At 39.4% G+C, this 25,677-nt stretch overlaps 2 protein-coding genes across 2 annotated transcripts; one reads left to right on the top strand and one right to left on the bottom strand.

The window, feature by feature from the left end:
- Positions 1-257: 257 nt before the first annotated feature.
- On the bottom strand, positions 258-7,714 carry depdc7b (DEP domain containing 7, paralog b). The gene is made up of 9 exons (XM_084398029.1): positions 7,563-7,714; positions 7,031-7,475; positions 6,809-6,936; positions 4,201-4,393; positions 3,874-4,124; positions 3,639-3,781; positions 3,433-3,558; positions 3,248-3,323; positions 258-571 (listed from the first exon to the last, which is right to left on the bottom strand). Exons 1-9 carry the CDS (start codon positions 7,636-7,638, stop codon positions 348-350), a joined length of 1,662 nt encoding a protein of 553 aa, XP_084254155.1. The 5' UTR covers positions 7,639-7,714; the 3' UTR covers positions 258-347.
- A 3,157-nt stretch (positions 7,715-10,871) lies between these two features.
- Positions 10,872-25,352, top strand: nuak1b (NUAK family, SNF1-like kinase, 1b). Its single transcript, XM_084397531.1, has 7 exons — positions 10,872-11,878; positions 18,360-18,480; positions 20,628-20,779; positions 21,956-22,021; positions 22,335-22,454; positions 23,561-23,693; positions 23,816-25,352. Exons 1-7 carry the CDS (start codon positions 11,660-11,662, stop codon positions 24,853-24,855), a joined length of 1,851 nt encoding a protein of 616 aa, XP_084253657.1. The 5' UTR covers positions 10,872-11,659; the 3' UTR covers positions 24,856-25,352.
- Positions 25,353-25,677: the final 325 nt, after the last annotated feature.

Genomic DNA, 25,677 nt, shown 5'->3' with positions numbered 1-25,677 from the left:
AGGCCTAGACTCTATATTAAACTAAAATACTGCATTAAATTTTTTTCTTTTTTTTAAATTATTTTCAATGGCAAAAATAGACCATAAATATTGCATAAATATGAATAAATTCAATAAAATTCTCTCAAAATACAAAATTAAAAAGAAAAAAAATATTATAGAACAAATATAAATTGCATTGGTTTTACTGGGATGGAGAAAGTTTCATTTTTAGGTGTCCCGTCACTTCTGACCGGGAAGGCCCAGGGTGTGACTCCGAAACGAAGACCGTCTGAGGGTTAAATATGTTTATTTTGATTTATTTGCATAAAGACATTCACAAAAAGCATTTCCAGGACACCGTGAACTTAAACTTCAAGAAGGTTTAGTGTGCTCAGTCTAGACCCAAAATACTGCGTGAAGATGTCTGGATGTCCCCTATAAAACTGTGCCAGGAGCCGATTCTTCTCTTTCAGGGAATATTTGGTGTTTTCGTCGATGTTTTTCAGGAGAGAGTACAGCTCGTGTCTAGTCGCACTCTTTACGGTCTCTGTGTATGCGTCTCTTGGCACTCGCTGACAAACTGGGTTGTCTAGAATATTCAGAAGATAAATGCAATAAATACTTGTCACGCGTTTGTAACCATTATCATGGCTAAGTTAAATGGTCACACAATAATATACATATATTCAGGGTTATTATTAATAAGTAAAATTGTTAAAAACATTTGTTAATTTAAATAAAGCACTAAAATGAACTAAAACAATATTTACCAAAATAGATAAGTTAAATAAATAACCAAAAAAAAAACCAATAACTAAAACTGACGAAAGCACATAATTATAAAAAGAAAATTACTAATTAAAATGAAATGAGAATATAAAGAAAAATAGCCATATTATTTATTTATTTATTAATTTAATGTATATATATGTATATGTATATATATATATATATATATATATATATATATATATATATATATATATATATATATATATATATATACAGTGAGGAAAATAAGTATTTGAACACCCTGCTATTTTGCAAGTTCTCCCACTTAGAAATCATGGAGGGGTCTGAAATTGTCATCGTAGGTGCATGTCCACTGTGAGAGACATAATCTAAAAAAAAAAAAATCCAGATATCACAATGTATGATTTTTTAACTATTTATTTGTATGATACAGCTGCAAATAAGTATTTGAACACCTGAGAAAATCAATGTTAATATTTGGTACAGTAGCCTTTGTTTGCAATTACAGAGGTCAAACGTTTCCTGTAGTTTTTCACCAGGTTTGCACACACTGCAGGAGGGATTTTGGCCCACTCCTCCACACAGATCTTCTCTAGATCAGTCAGGTTTCTGGGCTGTCGCTGAGAAACACAGAGTTTGAGCTCCCTCCAAAGATTCTCTATTGGGTTTAGGTCTGGAGACTGGCTAGGCCACGCCAGAACCTTGATATGCTTCTTACAGAGCCACTCCTTGGTTATCCTGGCTGTGTGCTTCGGGTCATTGTCATGTTGGAAGACCCAGCCTCGACCCATCTTCAATGCTCTAACTGAGGGAAGGAGGTTGTTCCCCAAAATCTCGCAATACATGGCCCCGGTCATCCTCTCCTTAATACAGTGCAGTCGCCCTGTCCCATGTGCAGAAAAACACCCCCAAAGCATGATGCTACCACCCCCATGCTTCACAGTAGGGATGGTGTTCTTGGGATGGTGCTCATCATTCTTCTTCCTCCAAACACGTTTAGTGGAATTATGACCAAAAAGTTCTATTTTGGTCTCATCTGACCACATGACTTTCTCCCATGACTCCTCTGGATCATCCAAATGGTCATTGGCAAACTTAAGATGGGCCTTGACATGTGCTGGTTTAAGCAGGGGAACCTTCCGTGCCATGCATGATTTCAAACCATGACGTCTTAGTGTATTACCAACAGTAACCTTGGAAACGGTGGTCCCAGCTCTTTTCAGGTCATTGACCAGCTCCTCCTGTGTAGTTCTGGGCTGATTTCTCACCTTTCTTAGGATCATTGAGACCCCACGAGGTGAGATCTTGCATGGAGCCCCAGTCCGAGAGAGATTGACAGTCATGTTTAGCTTCTTCCATTTTCTAATGATTGCTCCAACAGTGGACCTTTTTTCACCAAGCTGCTTGGCAATTTCCCCGTAGCCCTTTCCAGCCTTGTGGAGGTGTACAATTTTGTCTCTAGTGTCTTTGGACAGCTCTTTGGTCTTGGCCATGTTAGTAGTTGGATTCTTACTGATTGTATGGGGTGGACAGGTGTCTTTATGCAGCTAACAACCTCAAACAGGTGCATCTAATTTAGGATAATAAATGGAGTGGAGGTGGACATTTTAAAGGCAGACTAACAGGTCTTTGAGGGTCAGAATTCTAGCTGATAGACAGGTGTTCAAATACTTATTTGCAGCTGTATCATACAAATAAATAGTTTAAAAAATCATATATTGTGATTTCTGGATTTTTTTTTTTAGATTATGTCTCTCGCAGTGGACATGCACCTACGATGACAATTTCAGACCCCTCCATGATTTCCAAGTGGGAGAACTTGCAATATAGCAGGGTGTTCAAATACTTATTTTCCTCACTGTATATATATATATATATATATATATATATATATATATATATATACACACATAACTATATAAACAAAATAGAGCTGAAATAAAATAAATTAGATGAAAAAAACCGTAAAAACTAGAAATGTTGCCTTGGCAAACAACAAATTAAAATGAAAGCTGAAAAGAAAAAAGTATAAATAAATAAATGAAAATAAAGAAAAACCTGAAATCTGTAGTGTCAAATGAAAATTAGAAATGTTGCCTTGGCAATCAACAAATTATAATGAATGCTGAAAAAACGAACTAAATAAATAATACATAAATAAAATAAAAATAAACCTGTAATGAAATATAAATATTAGATGAAAAAAGTCAAATGAAAATGAGATTGTTGCCTTGGCAAATAACGAACTGAAATGAAAGATGAAAACGAAATAAATAATAATAATAATAATAATAATAATAATAATAATAAATAAATAAATAAACCTGATATTAAATATTACTTTTATTGCGCTCCATTACTTTTTGGTAATATTTTAAATTTTATATATATATATATATATATATATATATATATATATATATATATATATATATATATATATATATATATATATATATAAAATTTAAAATATTACCAAAAAGTAATACACTCAACAATGTAAACATCATACCGATAGACGAAGAATCTCTGTGTTTCACAATATCATCCAGTTTCTCACTGACCAGTTTGTGAAGAGAACCTGGAATCTAATAAAAGGTCAAACTGTTATGCACAAAAGCTTCTTTCTGAATTATATCATTATTGATCATCATCACTTTCTGAATTCATTATTAAAGGCACATAAATGAGAGAAACCTTGAAGATCTCCTGGTGGTTGTCGAGCATGAAGAGCATCAGCAGGTCCATCTTTCCTTTGTCCAGACTCTTGCTCTGGATGACGGCTCTGGTGAACGTCTTCTTCACAACCACCCGGTTTTCGATCTGAAGAATCAGATTCAAAATAAGTGTAAACGTGACAGAAGTGTGGTGAAGAACTCCTCACATGCATCAGGACTCCTCACTTCTTTGTGCAGCCGGACATTGGCAGCGTCTGCGGCTGCTGCCATGAACTCCAGAAGTCTGCGCAGTTCCTCGCGCGCAGACGCAGACAGCAGCTTCAGCGTCAGCTGCAGGACTTCCAAAGCTCCTTCAAACGTCCCGTTCGCTAGATATACAGGTAAACAGATGCTCAGACACAAAGAAAAACATTGTTTTCTTCTAGGAAAGAATGAATAATTTGAGGAGCGTTAGCTTCACCGATGAGCTCCATGATCTCGATGTAGACGTCTGCCATGCTGTCACAGAGGAGAGGCTTGCGCTCCATGTGTCCGTAGTGTTTTTCCAGCACATGAAACAGCAGTAATTTGCATTCATCGTGGCCTGAGGGTCTGACCTGCCCATCCTCTTCCTCACAGGAGAACGTGGGCATTTCTCGGCTCACCTCCACCACCAGCTGATCCGGAAGGAAATCCAGCAGGTCTATGGCTGCCGACAACCAAACATCAGCTCTGGATGGAGGAAGACTATTATTAGGCTCATCTGAGGTTTCATTTCTTGACGGATTAAAAGGGGAAGATTTCTCACTGGGATTCTTTGAAGGCCTTCAGAACCTCTCGGTCGAGGTAGGTGCTGGTGTAGAGCAGGCCTGGCTCATTATTACTGCCCCGGGACGGGGGCGAAACGATGTGTGCGCAGTTCAGCACCCCCTCCAGCAGGGGGAGATCTATCAGCTGAGACAGCCTGCGTACCGTCTGCTCCTGCCACACTTCTCTGACCACTGAAGGAGAGTTCAGATCAACAAACTGTGAAAGGGGAACTTCACCACTGACAAAATGAGCTTTTAATTAAACTTGGCTGCCAATACAGTAGGAAGGCAAAACGTTTGAGACTAGAGAAAACAAAGAAAAATGGCTGTTGTCTTCCCGTTTGCCAAATAGGTAGGAAAACTTCAACACCCATAATGCACTGGGCATGCTGCCATCCAAGACCACTCCCACCAGTCTGCTATGGATACGCTTACCAGAGTCAAATTCAGCCTTGCTTTAGTAGGAAATACTTGTTAGCAAACTTTCAGTTATAATGGTGTCGACTTGTATTGTTCCCAGGTGCGAGAATTCAAAGAGTAAACGTTCAGCGGGAGCGAGTTACTTTAGGTTTCCAGTGTGTTTTAGGCAACGGCTAAACACTGCAAAGAATCGTAAATGGGGAGAGAACAGCGTGATGAAAATCCTCTGTGTTTGTAGTCGACATTTCAGATTTGATGACCACGAACAGTGTTTTAGGCCGAACGGAGAGGAAAAACTGAAAGAAACCACCAGTTTTATGAAAGCCCTGGAACTGTCAAAAGTTTGGATTTAAAAATAAAATAAAGCATTTATTCTCACAGTATGCATATCATTGTTGGCAACTCAGAGTTAAAGATAATTATGAGACAGATTTAAGTCAAAATTGTATTTATATATATATACACACACACACACACACACACATACATACAGTACCAGTCAAAAGTTTGGAAACATTACTATTTTTAATGTTTTTGAAAGAAGTCTCTTATGCTCATCAAGCCTGCAGTTAAAAAATAAAATAAAAACAGTAATATTATGAAATATTATTACAATTTAAAATAATGGTTCTCTTTTTTAATATATTTTAAAATGTAATTTATTTTTGTGATCAAAGCTGAATTTTCATCAGCAAGTACTCCAGTCTTTGGTGTCTTATGATCCTTCAGAAATCATTCTAATATGATAATTTGATACTCAGTTATTATCAATGATGGAAACAGTTGTGCTGTTTAATATTTTTTTTGGAATACTTTTTTCAGGATTCATTGATGAGTAAAACGTTAACAGCATTTATTCATAAAAACAGCATTTATTCAAAATAAAAACATTTCTAACAATATAAATCGTTACCATCACCTTTTATCAATTTAACGCATCCTTGTTGAATTAAAGTACTAATTTCTTTAAAAAAAAAATAGTTATTGTTCCCAAACTTTTGAACGGTAGTGTATATTGTTACAAAAGATTTCTATTCTAAATAAATACAGTTCTTTTTAACTTTTTATTCATCAAATAATCCTGAAAAAAGTATCTCAGGTTATAAAAAAAAAATATTAAGCAGCACAACTGTTTCCAACATTGATCATAAATCAGCATATTAGAATGATTTCTGAAGGATCATAAGACACCAAAGACTGGAGTACTTGCTGATGAAAATTCAGCTTTGCATCACAAAAATAAATGACATTTTAAAGTATATTAAAAAAGAGAACCATTATTTAAAATTGTAATAATATTTCATATTACTACTGTGTTTTTTTTTTTTTTTACTGCAGGCTTGATGAGCATAAGAGACTTCTTTCAAAAATATTAAAAATAGTAACGTTTCCAAACTTTTGACTGGTACTGTATATATGTATATATATATATACTGTATATATATATATATATATATATATATTTTTTTTTTTTTTTTTTGACTTTGAGGCATACTAGCTCTAAAGTGGAAAACGAAATTGACAATTAGATTAAAAAAATATATTTTTTGTAATACTACATGTTTCCACCTAGAGTTAAAGAATTATGAGATAGTTTAAAATAAAGTCACAATTAAATTTCAAATTTAGGTACAAACTTTTAAGTCTTAATAGAATCAGAATTTGTTTAAGATATATATATATAAAAAAAAAATATATATATATATATATATTTTTTTTTTTTCACTATACATACAATGCCACCTCAGAGTTAAATAAAGATAATTATGAAACAGATTTAAAAAAAGTAATTATTTTATTTTTGACTGAGGATGACAAGCATTTTTAAATATTTGAAACAAAATTGGATTAAAATTAAGATTAAGATTAAAAAAAGCTTGTATGCCTACATTTAAACTGTGATTATTTTAAACTCTCTCATAATGCTTTATTATTCTTTTAAACAAATAAAACATTTAATGAAGATAATTATAAGAGTTTGAAAAAAGAAATAACCGAGGCAGACAAGCTTTAACTATTAAAAAATATATATATTTTTTTAAAGATACTTTATCAGTTATTTAGTTAGATCGACGCCATTCACACTGAATCAAACATTCAACATGAAAAATACTCAGAAGATCACAGTGCATTACGAGCACAGCCTTTGTACCTCAAACAGAAGCAAAATCTGAACAAAGGTCTCACCAGAGGGTGGAAGATATTCATTGGGAGGAGAACCAACAAGTCCAGTCAAGTCCAGCTTCTCCATGAGCCGATCCAATGCCTGGCCTGGCTTCACAGGTGTGCTGTGAGAGAACAACAGGATGTCCTGCCTACAAAAATCAATAATTGCAATCATTAGAATTCAAATGTAGAATAAAAACCATTCAGTGCTGCACCATAAACATCCACAGCGATCTGAAACACCTGCATGGTGTGATGTTCATAATGCTCTCTTCACTGTGAGGGAAAAGAGCCATTTCAAGCATGTCCTGGGACAGATCCTCAGTGTTCAGGAATCTGTAGAGACTGCTGCTGCTGTCCTGGAAGACTCCTGGTTTGCTGATCTTCCCCAGAACTTTGGTTCCCACCGCCTCAAACACCTTACAGTCCAGCAGCACCTGACACAGGCGAGCCACCATGACTCTGGAGACCAGGGCATCTCCCAGAACCTGGCTCTGAGTCAGATGAGCTTGGATGACATCCACCGCATCAGAGCCCAGAAAGCAGCAGTCGTGAGACTTCAGATGCTGCCTGCGCTTCTTCACCTTCACCTGGGCCTGCAGGACAGTGATGATGTGCCTCCAGATCTCTTTGTTTTGAACCTTGTTGTTGGTTTGTTCATCTTGAGGTCTGCTGATCAATCTGCGATCTGAAGAAACACACAAGCTTTTAACTGTGATCTTCTATCTTTAAAATTAAACCACACTAGCTTGAACTTTCATAAAGGTGGCATTACCGAGAGGTCGGTTCATGGGGCTGTATAATTTCCCCGCAATATTTAATGCAGCCACTTTATCTTGAATTGAAGCCATGCATTCGCTTCACCTCTGAGTCTGCAGATTTGACTCAAACTCATCAGTTTCTCATTAATCAACAGCAGCTCATTAGCGACCTCTGCATGATTGGCTGACAGTGAATCAGTGGAAATCTACAGAAATCAACACCCAGATGCAACACTAGATGGCAGCAGAGTATCTGTAAATAAATGAGGAATAGCGCTGCTCTGAGCCGACGGCTGAGTACAGTTTGAACTCGGTACAGTTCTCAAATATCAATATCTGGATTTGAATTGATCTAGGGCTGCTACATTTGACAAAATGCGCAGACACGCAGTATACAACTAAAGCATAGACTCCCACAATACAGTCTATCTGTCCGTCCATCCGTCTGTCTATATGTCTATCTATCTATCCATTCATTCATCTGTCTGTCTGTCTATCAACCCATTCGCCTATCTATCTATCTATCTATCTATCTATCTATCTATCTATCTATCTATCTATCTATCTATCTATCTATCTATCTATCTATCAACTGTATCTGTCTGAATGTATTTGTCTGTCTATCAACCCATTCGTCTGTCCATCCATCCATCATTCCATCTATCCATCCACCCGTCTGTCTGTCTGTCTGTCTGTCTGTCTGTCTGTCTATCTATCTATCTATCTATCTATCTATCTATCTATCTATCTATCTATCTATCTATCTATCTATCTATCTATCTATCTATCTATCTATCTATCAACTGTATGTATCTGTCTGAATGTATTTGTCTATCAACCCATTTGCCTGTCTGTCCATCCATCCATCCATCCATCCATCCATCCATCCATCATTCCATCATTCCATCTATCCATCCACCTGTCCGCCCGTCTGTCTGTCTGTCTATCTATCTATCTATCTATCTATCTATCTATCTATCTATCTATCTATCTATCTATCTATCTATCTATCTATCTATCTATCTATCTATCTATCTATCTATCTATCTATCTATCTATCTATCTATCTATCAACTGTATGTATCTGTCTGAATGTATTTGTCTGTCTATCAACCCATTTGCCTGTCCATCCTTCCATCCATCATTCCATCTATCCATCCATCCGTCTGTCTGTCTATCTGTCTATCTATCTCACTATCTATCAACTGTATGTATCTGTCTGAATGTATTTGTCTATCAACCCATTCACCTGTCTGTCCATCCATCCATCATTCCATCTATCCATCCGTCTGTCTGTCTGTCTATCTATCTATCCATTCATTCATCCATCCATATGTCTGTCTATATATGTATCTGTCTATGTATTTGTATCTATCTATCTATCTTTGTATTGTTTGTAACATTCAAAAGGTTTATTTCTGTCTCTCCTTTTTGGCAGCTGTTCCTGTTTTCCGTGTCTGAGGCTGAAGGATCTCTCCTGTCATCATTTGAAATGAAGGATGTGTCTATCGTGTCACTTTCAGGTTCACATGTAAGCACACACTCTCTCTCTGGGGAACACGGCCATGTGACTTATGATCAAATGTTGTCAATATACGGTACCTCTCTCTCTCTCTCTCTCTTCCGTGGTTCCTGCTGTTTTTAATTTGGTGAGTGTAGGGAACGTCTCTGTGCAGGTTTCTATGCCGAACTTGAAATAGCTGCGGCGAAAAACTCTGCCAGATGCCCGAGGGGCTTCAAATACCTGAATGAAACATCTTAAAACAAATCTGTGTTTGATGTCCAAGAGAAAAGTGAAACCATAACATGTCTGAAGGATCAAGGAGATGCTAGCATATGAATAATTCAGCAGGCCTTTTGTTATAAATAAATAAAATCTTTGTTACATAATTTTTTAAGGCCTAGCAAACAAAGGCACACAATCTGAACTCAGGTCTTGTTGAAGCAAACATTCGGATGGTCCAGATTGGTTTGATATATTGAAACCCATGATGCTCTGGCACTGCTGACCTGAATAACTGTGACCCACACATGCATTTCTACCACTAGAGGGCAGTTTGACTGCCAGGATACCTGATTCCAGGGTGCATCTGAGGCCAAGTTTCATCTGAGATGCAAATCTTAGAGCAACACACATGCACACAGTTACTGTTGGAGCCTGAAGTCCGCTGCCTGACCGCTCACCACAACACAGGACGGTCCAGATTCCCAGTGCTCTCCAGATCAAACAGAGACAAACTGCTCAGTCTGGAGTCTGTTTGACTCAAACTTCCCCTCCACCAATCAGTGGCTAAATTACACCGTTCTGGATCCAAACAGAAGCAAACAAAAGAAAACAGAGTTGATTGGCTGAGGGAGAATGTGCAGTGTGAGGTTTCAGACTGCGTTTGAGCTGCAGGTGATGCTTTCTGCAGGCAGAACAACTGAACTGTTTCAATGTGGACATCTCAGCTTGGTATTTCAGTTCAAACAAACTCTGTCAAGGTTTACTGGTTTATTTATGACGGCCCTAATCCAGGACATGTGGCAATATTTGGCACATGAACAAAGATGGATGCATCTTTCCCGCTTTATGTAACGCAACGAAACACAATAGACCTTTGCTTTTAGACCTTTGAATGACTGATATTCAAATGAATGTGATCATGCAGAACAAATGAGCAAAACAGCTTCTATGCAAATGATGTTAATCTAACGTCTCATATAATGTCGCCTATAAAAAAGGCAACAACTCATTTTGTAGTGTTCAAATTAGATATAAAAGGTGAAAATATACTGTATGCCTTGTCCCCACAAAGATGGCAATATCAGAAATCCTTGTCCTTGTTGGGACATGTTTTGGTCCCCATGCATGAGGAAAACAGCTTATAAATCACACTAAGTGATGTTTTTTGAGAATGTAAAAATGCAGAAAGTTTTCTGTGATGGGTAGGTTTAGGGGTAGAGTTAGTGTAAGGGGAGAAAATATACAGTTTGTACAGTATCATTATGTCTATGGAAAGTCCCCATAAAACATGAAAACACAACATGGGTGTGACGTTTTTATTTATTTAAATAAATAAATATATTTAGGCTATTTTAAAATACACACAGGCTTGGCTTGACTTAAAAGCCTCTGTTTGATGGTTGATTTAAAAAAAGGCATTTACCGTTCTATTTTCACTCTAGTGAAGCAGAATCAGAAAATCAGCAAAAATCAGAGTAATGCACATTCAGAGAGAGAGAGAGAGATAGACAGAAAGAGAGAGAGACACACACGCACTGCCAGCAGTGACTCCGCCCCCCCTCCGTCTTTATTCAGTGTGTTTCTCAGCCTGAAGGACAGAGAGAAAGAATCACAGACCAGGACACCAGGAGGAGAGACGGGCCGAACACACCGAATCATGGCCACAGCAGACACGAGACCGCAGCACACCCTTCCGTCCGATCCCCGCACACCGAGCCTCACGTCACGGGTCACCGGCACCAGAACCGAGCTGTCTGACACCACGGCGGATCCGAGGCCAGAATGAGGGTGATTTACGTCCAGAACGCCGGCGTGGTCGCTGCTTTCTCGCCTGAGATTTTCTGCGGTAGATTGAAACAAAGGAATAACGGAGAAATCATGATCGAACGCGCCACGGGAAAGAGAACACGTCATAACGGAGTAGGAAACGTCATAATGGTATAGAACGCGTCATAATAGAATAGAGCACAATAGATACGTTGTCGTTCTAATTGTGAATGATACATTGTAGCAGTTTTATAAGTGCCATAAAAACCACTTGGCACGTGTTCATTAGATTCTTTTTAATAATATGCCTTTTTAGTCCGTTTTTAATCCATATCGAACCCGGTTTTATCGTTCATAATTAGACTAGGAATATTATTTTTCTTTAGATAGCCTGCCATAGCTGGCTATAGGTAGAATAGATAGACACCTCATTAAAATATGAGTCATTATTGACAATCATAAATTAGTTTATATCTTAACATAATTAAACCTTTGCATTGTAATTTATTTATTTATTTATATGCTAATTAGGTATATTAATTAGGTTTTATATTATCAATATTTCAAAGCATTTAGTCGAGATATTTAAACAGAGGGGGGTTTAAAATATCCTCCCGCATGATGGAGACACAAAGGCCAGGTGACCCGCCGGGCCCCTCAGTGGTGGCGGTGGCGAAGGCCCCTGAGGGCCCCGGTGAGGTAAAACGCAGCAGCTCTGGTGTGAAGAAACATCATCACAAACACAACCTAAAGCATCGATACGAGCTGCTGGAGACCCTGGGGAGAGGAACGTACGGCAAAGTCAAGAAGGCCATCGAGCGCCATTCTGGAAGAGAGGTGAGCATCTGCTAAACCAGTCAGTCTAATGTCATAGTTATTCATCTGAACTGGTATCTAAAAGTTTGTAGGTTCAAACCCTGCAAGATACTTAATTATGGAAATGCCATGATACACTGATATGTACCAGTCATTGAAATTTTGAATCAATGAATCATTTGGTAAATGTACAGCACTGGCCTGGTTCTTGGACCGGCTGTAGTTTGTCATTTAGGGTGTCAGCTAAGCTATAATAATCCGTTGTTGTGTTTGGCTCGTTTCAGCCCATCTCATGGGAAGTCCACCCCACGAGTGTGCTCCGCACGCGTTCAGTGGTGCAAGAGCAGATGCTTTAAATCTTGTGTAAAGTTGCTTTAATGACCACAATGAAACGTATCACACTTCAAACAATTGACCGTTTCTGTTGCAGTTGGGTTCAACGGTCACTGCTGCTGACCGCTCACCATAATAATGCGACCGGTGACCTTTGTGTTAAAGACCTTGAGTTATGATCTTGGGGTCACTAATGGACCAGCATAGTTGACCTAGGCACTGACCTAGTTGGCAAGTTATGCTGTGGTCATCTAGGTCAGGCAGGGCTTAAGTGTTCGTTTGTTCATTAATCAAACATACCGGATTCATTCGGCACGCTGCGGCACGTGGCTTTGGTTGTTGTTTAACATTGCGGCTCGGTCACCACAGAACCCAGGAACAGCTGCTGGAAGCAATGAAATCTTGCTATTCTGCTAAAGTTCACCCAAAAATAAAGATTCTGTCATTGTTTTCTCACCCTTATGTCATTCCAACCCTTTCTTCTTGTGGAGAACAAAAGATATTTGGAAAAACTTCTCAGAGTTTTTGGTCCATTCAATGAAAGCCAAGGGGGTCTAGTTTTGTCCGGACCCCAGCGTTCTTTTGATTATCTTCTTGTGGTCTGCACAAACCATGTTGTTGTTGCTAGTTCTTTCACCCTGAGTCGATTTGTTCATGGTTTTGAGTGTTAGCATTTGACTAGCTTCAACTAAGTGATTGAATTTGCACTAAATTGCTGTAGAGTTTGATTGTATGTATGGGAAACTAACTAAGAATGACTGTTTGTTTACTTGTGTTTTGTTATTAGCATTTAGCGATGTTTTTTAACCTGCCGAATAGACCTGAAACACATTCTTGAGACGTGACCTAGCAGTGAAACACCCTCTAGTCATGTATATTTCCATGGTAACAATATTGTTGGTGGCTGTTATGAGCTGTACGCGAGATATATAGCCTTCTTTTAGTTTAATAATTTACAATTCAGGCTATTTCACAACACAGTCTCACACACACACACACACAGGTCTGAGTGTATCGGTGGGCAGTGTGCCATCAGTGTGTTGGCAGGCTGCTGAAGAATGTATGAGTGCACTCTAAAAGACCTAAAAATAAAATGGTGCACACACACATACATGTTTTTTCATTTACCTCAAACTCAGACGCATGGTAAAACATAATTTGTCATGCGTGTTTGTGGGCCCATAAACATAAAGTCACTCAGAGAGACATACAGTGTTGTTTTCTGGCACCAGTTTAGTGTGCTTAGCAGGAATTAATCAGAAAAACTGTTAACCAGCCGGACGCACTATCTGTAAAGAGTTATAGCGCAGACGTATGGATAACAGACATAGAAACCACTGATAACTGCTCACAGAGACTAAACATTTGAAATCACAGTCTTAAAGGGTAACTCTCGCCAAAATGCAACCTTGGGTGTTTTTGTTAATCTACCCGAGGCAAACTTTCGTTTAAAAGCATGATTAGAATGGAAACGCCACTTTTAAGATTGACCGTATTTTCATTTTTGGTCAAATTGCCTTTGAATGGGAGTGCTAGGGGCACGACTATGATAGCATCAAAATCGCTATTTTTAAAACACTAAGAAGGCTCGACACAACATGAAACTTTGCTCGAAGTATCACCAGGGGCTCTACACATGAACTCCAGCATTGAGAACATTGTTTGTGTACACAGAGTTTACTAAAAAGAATGATTTCGAACAACTCACTGTTGCTGTTGTTGTTGTTGTTGTTTTCGTCCGCCGGCATATTGACAGTCAAAAATAGTCGATCTCCGAATGCAACGTAACAGGGAGGAGAGTAAAGATGTAAAGCTCCTAAAGCTTAGTTCCATATAAATTCACAGATAATTTGTTGTTTTGTCGTTAGTGAAAATCAATAATGACCTTGTATTTGAAAAAGGATGCTCATATAAGAAACAATACTAAAATTCAGAGTCCGTTCATTCGCATTCGGAGATCGACTATTTTTGACTGTCAAAATGCCGGCGGACACAGCAACAGTGAGTTGTTCAAAATTCTTTTTAGTAAACTCTGTGTACACAAGCAATGTTCTCAAAGCTCGAGTTCATGTGTAGAGCCCCTGGTGATACTTCGAGCAAAGTTTCATGTTGTGTCGAGCCTTCTTAGTGTTTTAAAAATAGCGATTTTTGATGCTATCATAGAAGTGCCCCTAGCACTCCCATTCAAAAGGCAATTTGACCAAAACGAAAATACGGTTAAACTTAAAAGTGGCGTTTCCATTCTAATCATGCTTTTAAAAGAAAGTTTGCCTCGGGTAGATTAACAAAAAGACCCTAGGTTGCATTTTGCTGAGAGTTACCCTTTAAGACAGGCCTACACCCGTAGGAAAGAAAAATCACAGTGCAATATTTTGATTCTTTTTCATACATTGCTTAAAGTGATAGTACACTCAAAAATGAAATTTCTGCAATCATTGAATCACCCTCATGTTGTTTAAAACCTGTATGACTAAAGGCTCTTGCACACTGAGTCCGAAATTATCGCATGCGTTTTTTCGCTTTTGTGATTGGGTGGTTCTGAATTGTCAAAACACCATTCAAAATGCTTGCTACTGATGCGAAAAACGCAGAAAATCGAACCTGATTTGTTTGTTTTTTTGACGGACGAAAGTTTCGGAGGCAGTGTACAAGCGTGATTGACATAACGTGAGGTCGTATTTATTTTTTAACGTGCGAAAATTTCGGACACGAATTTCGGACTCCGTGTGCAAGGGCCTTTAGGGGCAGTTTTTTTGGGGGCCTGAAAATGCAAACTTTTGAAAACAGGATTCAAAGTGCAAGTTTTTGAAAATGATACCGTTATCGTCTCCGTGTAAACTACCGAAATGCGAATTTGTGGAAACTGTGATGTCATGTGCATACATATCACGTGTTCAGTCTATATGCGCGTACTGTTTCTATACAAAGAGACATCGCCAACTACTGGCCACGCAGCAGAATACAGTGTGTTTTAATAGTTTTCGCGTATGCGTGTGAACAACGTTGTCGACTGTATGGGAAAAACACAAATGGAACACAAAAGAAGCATTAGCGCCCCTTTGTGGCTTTGCTGAGAATGCACCATGTACTCGCATTGTGTTGTAAATTGCATTTCGACACACTTTACAATGCAGCAACGTGTGAAAACTCACTTGCATACTTATGCATTTACCTGTTATTTTTTTTATTGTGTTCTGACACATTTTGCAGCGCAACATTTTAAATTGGGCTTGCATACTGAGAAACGTTTGCGTTCACATATTGCCTTTTTAAACGTCAGAATGCAATACCGCATTAAATTGACTTTTCATATTTGCATTGAGTTATGAGGGTATTCTGATTTTCTAGCGCAACAATGTTTGCAATAGAGCTTGTGTACCTAAGCGTTTGTGTTCGCAACTTGCATTGCGTTATGAATAGCACTGAATAACGCAACAACTCACAAAATCAAAGCTGTGTACATAGAAACATTTGTGGGTTTTTGCTTGCATTGTTAATACTTTTTTGACACATTTCGGCATATGTGACAACAATATGTGAAATTGCACTTGCATACTAAGAGGCATTTGCATACTATTAAACATATTTGCGTTCGGACATACATTGCAACACGTTTGCATTCACATAGTTGTGTTGTAATAAACAGCAGTTTAAAACACGTTAGAATGCAACAATGCAAACTTGCATATCTGAAAGTGTAATGCGTTTGGGAAATATATAAAAAAATTTAATGTTAGGTATGATTAATCGCACATAATTACAGAAAAATGTGCGATTAATTAGTTTACTCGGTACTTAAATCAAACACAACTGCGATCTTCACTAAATCTCTTGAGATATGAAAGATCAATCTTCATAACCAGCCAATACAAGCAGCTCATGTCATTTTTAGTTTTGTGCCTCTCAGTGATGTCCCTTTTGTTGCTGAACGTAATGTTTATTCTTGCCATGATAATGCTTTACTATCTGTTATTATCACGTACACGGACAAACACAAAGTTCTGACTGTTGATATATGCCACAATCCAGTTCTTGACCTCTACTCCTATGACACAGATAACCGAAGAAACTGCAAAACATATTTCTTCTTTATGGCTTTACCAGCCTGATTCAGCATAATGACCCGAGCAGACAGACAGATAGCATGTGTGTGTGTGAGCTCTCGCACGTATGAGGTCAGTTCTGTACGTGTTTGCATTGCATTTGTGTCCGTCTGAATGCACAAACAAGATCGGATGTCCACAGAACATAACGGTGAACATTCCTTCCACGGTGTGATGAATTGGTCACATGTCCATCATGTTTGTGTGATTGCCCGTCTGCAGGCGAAAGGTCACTGTGACAAGTCAAGTAGACAAACATTTGAAAGTCCATCTTGAGCAGGAAATGAAAGCGTTGTGGAAAATTAATATCCTGTAAGGGGGCCAAACCAGCATGATAGAAATGCAACTGGCTCTAAATTCTGATCCAGGGTCAGTGAGACCTTCATATCTGAGTCTCAGTCATCAAAGGGATACAAAATGTTACGTTCGCTGTAGTGTCTTCATAGGAAGCTGGTGGCCTCTAGCGGTTGAAGGAGGCAGGGACAGTTTATTTCATGAAATTACTTATTCAGCATGTTGTAGGTGGTTTTCTGAGTGTTATGTTGTATTTCTGAGAGGTTTTAGGTTCAACATCATTAATGAAATGCAAAGACTCGTCTGCTCTTTTATTGATCCTGTATTCTGTTCAGTTGGCTTGCACACAGATAAACAAATAAAAAGCTCCACTGGTCGGGAATCCTGTTACTACCTCAGTGGGAACGCAGTCTTTTTTTTCTTCCTGGAGATTATTTTAAACTCTCGCTCCTGCTGCGTATGAACAAACTGCGACATTAGTATTCCTGGCGTCTCCAGCGGACCTGGCGGGAGGTGAATACCTTCAACTGCACATAACTTCATGAGCTCATGGAAAACACTCCGTGATGGCTTTCCAATAAAGAGCAGGACTTGCCCGTTCTGCTTTTAGAGAACGGGCCCTGGTTTCTGGATTTGTTTATGTCTTTTTATTCCACATAATCAGTTTTGAAGCATTCCGCTAGGGCTTTCCTTTTATGGATATAGTCGCTAATTTACCTTCAGCTCCTCGGAAACATGTGGTTTTGGTTTCTCCGAGAAAAGCAGCGGTTTGCTTGCATGCTCGCCATTAATGTGAAGACCCTGTTCTGGGAATTACAGCGATGATGAGAAGCCACACGGAGGAGCGGATAGACCTGTTTTGGGGACCGTTTGTGGCCCGTCAATGCGTATGACTTCACAAAACAAACAGAATTGACAAAGGACTTCCTCTTTTCCGATGAAGGTCTGTCATCGGCTGACGCATTGTTCCATTTGTTCTTTAAATGGACGTGTAGCACACGCCTGGGAGGGGGAGATAGGACAGAAATAGACAGGAAATCACTACCCAGATATCATTTCCTCTTCTGACATCATCCATCAGGCAGTGAGCAGGGCATCTCCTGTCTGCCCACATCTTATCTCCTGTTCGAGTGTGTTTAGGTCATCCGATGGCTATATAGAGACATCAGTGCAGTGTCCTCAGGACCCATGAGAGCCGAATAAACACACGAGAGAGCTTTCATTCCGCTTCCAAGCACTGCACCCTCATTTTCCACAAAAAAAAAAAGAAAAACATCAGGAAAATTACACGGCAAGAGTCTGAAAATATGCTCAGTTGTGACGTGTTTATGGGATAATTCTGTGTGTGTGTGATGGGATGATTACACCTCTCCGTCTGAAGAATCTACTCAGGTGTTTTTCTGACGTTCAAGAATAGAGTGTTTTTGTTTGAGTGGTTTAGTGCACGTGTTTAAACAAAAAGCCATAAAAATGTGGCTTATGCTGGCCACGCGCTTGAAGATTTTAAGATCCATTTTGGGCCTGATTTGCACCCACTTCAACGATTAGGGGGGCGCGGCCAGATTTGAGACTTTTTTTCCCCAAAAATCCTCAATTGTGTGTAGAGCTGCGCAATTCTTGGTAAATTGAGAATCACTTTAAAATAGAGATCGCGATTCTCCCACGATTCTGAGCAGACAACTGAATAAAATAACATGTAAATTACTAGAAGTTTCTAACGCAATATTATTATGACTAATGTTTGAAACTCTAAAACTCTTTCTTCTCTTCAGGTTGCCATCAAGTCTATCAAGAAGGAAAAGATTAAAGATGAACAGGACATGGTTCACATTCGACGAGAAATCGAGATCATGTCGTCTCTTCGCCACCCACATATCATCTCTATATATGAAGGTATCTATCTATCTATCTATCTACTGTCTGTCTGTCTGTCTACCTATTAATCAATGCACTCAAACATACATTTCTAATGAGTCATAGTAATCTTTCATTGACTAATAATAGGCTTGTGTTGTGAAGAACAGTAAAATCCTTTTGTTTTGTTCATGCAATAATATTTCAATGAAACTAGATCAGCCTCAGTGAATATGACCCTCCCCATTCCTGACCAGCATGTGTTTCAATGGTTAAGATCTCCAGAGAAACCCTGTGTTGATGATTTCTAAAGACGTTTTTTGCTGCCGTCTAGTTTCTTCTGCTGATTCTGTGCCACGGCGGGCCTGGCGAGCTCTCGGCGCGCTGACTCGACGGTTTTCCGCTCAAAGTCCGTCTGGGTTTAATAGGGCAGTTTATTTTTGAAGAGTTGCAGTATTCATCTTTGTTCTGTGTCATGACTCCGCCTGTGTTGTGGTTGGCTCGACCCAAAGAAGGGAGAACACCTCTTTAAACGAGTCTCTGGAGTTACCAGCTTTAAATGAGTCTCCAGAGAATCTTTTTTTTTTTTTCTTGTGTCTGGCTTTGTCTTTCATTGCTCCAGTGTCAGAGTGTCTTTCTCTTTTAATTTAATCTTGCCATGTTAAATTATGTTTATGGGTTTGGGCTGGTCGTGGAAATTTTCGGATAGAGGAATGAATGTGAATTGCTTGTGTACCCGTTTAGCAGCGTGAACTTTCCCAGAGGAACATTTTATTACTCAGAGGTTGCTCTTTAATTGCTCAGGAGATTTAGAGCTATGGTTAAAGTATTAAAAATGTGTCAATCGTTTCTCCTAAAATTCCACACAACTGAGACAACTGTTGACATACAGTAAGACAATAAAACTCAAGCTCATAGTGAGATCTCTGACTTTTGATTGCAGACTTGTTTGGCAAATCTGAGCACAGTGTGAGATATTTGAAATTATACTATTTCAATAGTCCACTTTAGACATTCTACTATCTATAAGTAACTTTGCATCTACTAGTCAACTAACTCTCATTAGTTTGCATTTACATGTAAACTAACTCTCATTAGAGTATTAGTAGACTCACTCCTAGGTTAGGGTTTGCAGAATAAGTTAACATGTACTTGCAATGTTACTTGTTGTAGTCAGTAGAATGTCTGTAGGGGAGCATCAAAATAAAGTGTTAGCAGATATTAAACAGAGTCTACTAATACTCTAATGAGAGTTAGTTGACATATAGTGACAAAGTTAGTAGAATGTCTATAGTGTACTATTCGAAATAAAGTGTTACTCTTTTTTTTTTTTTTTTTAGGGGAAACTTCTAAGAATCAGGAGTTTAGTTTGCATTCAACCTCATTGTGATTGAGGAGAAACAGTTAAGAAGTTAGAGATCTCATTTGGGACTTTCCTACAGGCCACAGTGTATTTGTCAGATAGATTTTCTCACATGACTGTAGAATTTGTCGCCGAGCTTCAATATTTAGCACTTTGAGAAAACTGACTTTGACACAGTAAATATGTTAACTCTGTTACCCTCTCTCTATAAACTGTATTTGCACAATCCCAGAAGGCCTTGCGCTCACATTCCCTGCTGTTCTGTGGAAAGCGGTGGCGGATACAAGAGATTCTGTAAAAAGATGAGAACCGATTCTGGACGTGTGACAGGAGCCGGCGGCAGCGCCAAACTCTTGGGTGGGGTGATCCGTACGAGGATTTTTGGGGTTTTGCAGAAACAGCCACTTTCTGCTGTGTCGGACTGTAATTTGCTGTGTTTGTTCCTCTGGATTTTTCGGCTTCTCCTGGTCGTTAGTGGATTCTGCTGTGACTTGATGAACTTTCTGGACTGGCCACTACAAAACAAATTCTTTTCAAAGTTATGCATCCTGTAGTTTTTTTACTTGTACTTTTTCATTGTGGGTTGCATTCTGAAGAAACAAGGCGCCACCGTACATTTTTATTTTTGACTGGACGGCTCCTTATTGAAGCCTTGGCCTAAACTAGACATGGGTCACGATAACCAGCTGGTCAATTACTGAGGCCTGCAAATTTATCTAGATTTTTTCTCATATCCTTCTTTATTGTAATATACATATACAAATATACATCTATATATATATATATGCTCATATTTTCAACATGATGTTGTTTTGTTTTATAGTGTTTGAAAATAAGGACAAGATAGTGATCGTCATGGAATACGCCAGTAAAGGCGAACTCTATGACTACATCAGCGAACGCAGACGCCTGACCGAGAGAGAGACCCGACACTTCTTTAGGCAGATTGTCTCTGCTGTGCACTACTGCCACAAGGTACGCACCTCGTTTATCTCTCTCTTTTTCCACTCTATCTCTTTCTCAATCCCTTTCTCCTTCCATAGAGAGCCTCATGTGTCATCAGGGTTCCTGCAGAGCTGCACGTGCAGTTATTCGATGAAATCGGGCTGTGCAGTGCGAGCCTATTATCTTTGGCTCTTGTCAGTTTGGGAGGAATCTTGGAACAGACAACTGATGTGAAACAGCTTTGCATCATGGGTCACACATTTAAGCTTTTAGCAGAGCTGTCGATGGAGTAATAAACCAGCCAACTGTACATTTCCGTGAATAAGGTCTTTCCAGTTTCTTACAATCAGACCTTTTCTTTTCATTTTAATAGAGTTTAAAATTATCTTGATGCAAAGCTAAGCATAAAAATACATAGGGCAAACAAATACTAGATACAAAAAGCCATTGTAAATAGATTTTTTTTTTTTTAACTGATATATTTATATTTATAACTGACGTTTCTCTGGTGTCATGCACCATTTTTGGGTGAGTTTTTTTGTCGGCACTGGGCTCGTTGCAATGCATTATGGGATTGCATTCACATCAAAATACTGTCTAATTAGGCAGATCAATAGGTTTTGAAACCTAGCCGGAGTTTTGCATCACATCTAACAAATGAGACCTGTTCTCCCATGATGCACTGCTCAGAGTCAATCAAGGTCTCCATGGACCTGCACTGGGTGGGCTGGTTTGCAGCTGAAGATGACGTGATGTCATATTTCAGGGCAGGGGAGCTCCCAGACACCAGAGGGGAGGGTAATGAGTCATCATCACCATGGGCAACCACAATGTGGGGGGATTTTCGGGTGGGGTCCATCAGACAACATAAGAAAGCAGTCTGTTAAACTGTCAATTTATAGTCCATCTGCTAAAAGCTGTGCATGCTGAACACATGCTTCTTTCATGGTCATCAGACATCTGTAGTGAAATCTCTCAGATCCCAAACCTCTTGTGACTGGGTTTCCGGGTGTGCTGTAACCGAAATGCTGTTTGTTACTTTGAAAGAAACACAATCTTGTTCCAATCAAGAGCTGGTGTCTGAACAGAACTGTAATTAGAGATAGTGTTTGTGAAACATATGTCAGTGGTTCATTGGTCGTATTCTGTTGGCTATGACAATATTATCTCCAATCTCTAAAGTGTATTCTGACGTTTTCTTTACAGAATGGTGTTGTTCACCGGGACCTGAAACTGGAAAATGTGCTACTGGATGAAAACGGTAACATAAAGGTGAGAATGTTTTTTAAGTTAGTTATGTCCTGAAACAGTATGTCCTAGTTCACATACATACTATATATGGTATAACACATTAGGATTAGTGCATCCCAAATTGAACATTGAAAAGATGCTGTTTTCAGTAGGATTTAAATGTAAATGTGAACTTAAAATTTTTAAAATGATGGGCTTCATTCATGAAACATGAGCAGAACGTTGAATGAAACAATGAGACGTTGAATGGAACAAACACTTACTAAACCAGAAAAATAAAGTTTTAGCTGCACTGGTTCTCTAAAACAGAACAACTTGTTTGTTGTTCATACAGATTGCTGATTTTGGGTTGTCCAACCTGTATCATAAAGACAAGCTCCTCCAGACCTTCTGTGGTAGTCCACTCTACGCGTCCCCAGAGATCGTCAACGGCAGACCGTACCGTGGTCCAGAGGTGAGGAATGCTCAGATAAAGAGAGCTACACAAGCTGCTCTTTATGTTGAACTTTTTTCCAGGGTCATAATAACATGCTGGAATGGTTTACTACAGGCCTGCATGACGTGATGCACAGGCATAAACCCTTGAGGTTTGCATCATCGTAAATGAAACACCCCATAGTTTCATTATGTTAGCGTGTGAAATCCACTGTGAGCGGCTGTGATCTATCAGAGACAGTCTGTGTGGTTAGTGAAGCCTCGTTCTGCTCTTTGATGGGATTATCCTTCCACAAACCCCTAGGATCAGGCAAACACACGGTTGTGCTTCCCTACTGATCATGGAGCGCAGCTGCATTTTCTTTCTCCAAAAGTCTCTGATTATACATGTCAATCCTGGGTCAGAGTTAAAAGGTTCTTTAGAGCTTTACATGTGTCTCTCTTGTGGTATACAGCCCAGGGCATTTTGAGATAGAAGTAGATCAGTGTACTTTATAGACTTTAGCATGCAATAATTTGCTGCAATTTTCCTCAGGGGTAGAGAAAACAATTAAATGTAGAGGATGTAATCAAAAAGCCAAACCTTGCTAACAATTAAATCAATAAAGTATCTTGCCATGGTGACCACCTTGAGCTAACAATCACTCAGGTCCATAAGTGATTTCCCGTGAACTGACAACTCAAGTACCTGGAAAACCATTCAGGCTGCTGGGGAGGTCATGAGATTTCTTGCCTACATACCTTGTCCTTTCACTCTACAGGACTTACATAACTGACGGCTCAGGGTGATGTGTTGTGTAATAGAATGCTTCAAAGCAGACTGATAGCACATAGCGTGCCGTTGAAGCTAAAAAACACCCTGAAACCAGCAAAAGCGGGAGACTGGTACCATCTGATGCTGTTCCTGCTTGCTGGAGTGTCCAATTACTTTCCTAAAAAGTCCATAAAGTCATGCTATAAATAGATTCTTGCATGAAAGCACAGTCTAACCAACCCAGTCTTGTCAAGTGATTTCTATCACCCCTCCGTATGACAGGATGTCTGAAGTGTTGTTTATTCAACATTTAGCAGTAACTCAATGTTCTTTTAGAGTCAGCTGACATTAATGCCATCCATTATTTGTAGGTGGACAGCTGGGCTCTGGGGGTGTTGCTGTATACGCTGGTCTATGGTAGTATGCCGTTTGATGGAGGGGACCACAAAAATCTTATTCGGCAAATCAGCAATGGAGAGTATCGAGAACCATCCCAGTCATCAGGTACTGGAACTATTGAATTCTTTAGACAATGTTTAAAATGACTTTTGTATAGAGAAATGTATATTCAAATAAACTTGTCTCTGATTATGCTAAACAAGAAGCTGGTTTGGTCTTTTGTTTAGATGCTCGTGGCCTGATCCGCTGGATGCTGATGGTCAACCCTGAGCGGCGGGCCACGGTGGAAGACATCGCCAATCACTGGTGGGTAAACTGGGGATGGAAGACCAGTGTGTGTGACTGTGAATCACAAAGGGATGCTGGCTCGCCCATGCTGGCTCGTCTCATTGACTGGCAGAACCGGACTGAGCCACGACCCACTAAAGCCATCCGGTCCGAACCATTCCTGCTTGTCCGTCAACGGCCCAAAAAGTCCAAGAAAGAGAATGATGTTGGAGTGTCCCACTGTAATGGAGAGGACAGCCTGGGCCTCAAGAGACCAAAGGGCATCCTGAAGACAAGAACCTCTGAAGAGCAACGCTCTCCAAGTCTGGAGGAGATCGAGTCCGGTGCGGGAACCCCAGAGAAGGAATCTGGGCCTGAGGGTGAAGAGGACGAAGAGGAGCAGAGGCTAACAGGCGACTCTCCTACCAAGACGATTTCCATCCTTCCTAAGAAGGGAATCCTAAAGAACAACCAACAACGGGAATCAGGGTACTATTCTTCCCCAGAGCGCAGTGAGTCCTCTGACCTGCTAGGTGGCAACATTACACCTCTCGCCGCCAGCTCACCACCAAAGCGAGCAGTTGGTAGAAAAGGCATCTTGAAACGCAACGGGAAGTATTCTACGTATAGCGGCGCTCCTCCTATGAGTGTCCTTGGGGAACCAGCACCTGGCGATTCAGGTTTATCCCGCAGTCAGAGTCGCCCATCCAGTATTGTAAGGGAGGATAGCGACACCATCACCAACAGTTCCTTCAGCGGTGCTGACTGGCCCCCACCCAGAACCCGTCCCAACATCAGAGGCTGCGTGTCTGCAGAAAACCTTCTTCAGCTGGCCAACTTTAAAGGTCTCCAGGCAGCTCCTCCCCTACATAGTGGTAAATTCAGTCGAGGAACACAGGGCTCTCCAGGGGATAACAGCAGCTTCTCTCTGTTAGGAGATCTTGATGATATGACTCAGGTGTACCAACAAGCCCTGGACATCAGCAACAACTTGTCATAGAGATAGGGGCCTAGAAAGAATGGAGGAGGAGCAAGTGGAAGGCGTTTGTTTGACATGTTGTTGACGACCAGTGCAAAACTGGGATTCTATGAATGTGAGTCCTTTTTCAATGGGATGATATTGGAGGTTGTGTACAACCAAACCTTAAACCTAACTCCCAACCCTTAACCCTAATCATACCCTATCTTTCCTTACCTTAACCATACCCTATTTTATACATATTCAAAATTTGTATCAAATACAACTTGGGGAACTACAGCCTTGGGGGATTTGAAGGTTTTGAAGTAAGTAAAAGTTAAGTTGGTACTCCGTGACAAAATCCCCCTACAGGCAAGGAATGAAATTAAATGTTTACATATTAAGTAAAAGGTGAGTTAGCATCATAATAAGGCATCATGTAACAGAAGCCTTGATGAAACAAAAATAAGAGCCAACCGGAGTTTATCAAGCACCTTAAAACTCTCACAGAGCACATGTCGTTTGTGGTCTTTACTTCCAAAAAAAAAAAAAGAAACCAGGGTCTTGCTCCAAATGAACTGTTGTTGTTGTGTATTATTTATTAATATTTTTGGTAGATTTAGTGATATAAAACTGGTGTGGTCTAGCAGTACTGGAAGAATAAGAAAACTCAAATCTCTCCTTGTCCTTGATTGGAACTGACATATATAATTATTTTTTCTTTCTCGGTTATTGCGATATGTCATTTAAACTGCATATGTAACGATCAAAATCATATTGATCCTATGAGTAGAATCATATCTATGGACTTATAGAAGTGCCTTTTTGTTTTGTTTTTTTGTTTTTATTCAAATTAAATTATGT

This window comes from Rutilus rutilus (assembly GCF_951802725.1).
Source record: "Rutilus rutilus genome assembly, chromosome: 23".
NCBI classification, from domain to species: domain Eukaryota; kingdom Metazoa; phylum Chordata; class Actinopteri; order Cypriniformes; family Leuciscidae; genus Rutilus; species Rutilus rutilus.
The sequence above is the reverse complement of the archived record's forward strand: the minus strand, read 5'-3'. Positions and strand labels throughout refer to the sequence as shown.

What these genes read in the sequence shown, in the direction of transcription:
- nuak1b (XM_084397531.1), top strand. Translation starts at nt 11,660, where the DNA reads ATGATGGAGACACAAAGGCCAGGTGACCCGCCGGGCCCCTCAGTGGTG. An exon ending in AGCGCCATTCTGGAAGAGAG is followed by an intron (nt 11,879 to 18,359) that starts GTGAGCATCTGC and finishes TCTTCTCTTCAG; the next exon opens with GTTGCCATCAAGTCTATCAA. An exon ending in TATCATCTCTATATATGAAG is followed by an intron (nt 18,481 to 20,627) that starts GTATCTATCTAT and finishes TTTGTTTTATAG; the next exon opens with TGTTTGAAAATAAGGACAAG.
- depdc7b (XM_084398029.1), bottom strand. Translation starts at nt 7,638, where the DNA reads ATGGCTTCAATTCAAGATAAAGTGGCTGCATTAAATATTGCGGGGAAA. An exon ending in CCCCATGAACCGACCTCTCG is followed by an intron (nt 7,476 to 7,562) that starts GTAATGCCACCT and finishes GTGTTTCTTCAG; the next exon opens with ATCGCAGATTGATCAGCAGA. An exon ending in CAGAGATTCTTCGTCTATCG is followed by an intron (nt 572 to 3,247) that starts GTATGATGTTTA and finishes TGAATATTCTAG; the next exon opens with ACAACCCAGTTTGTCAGCGA.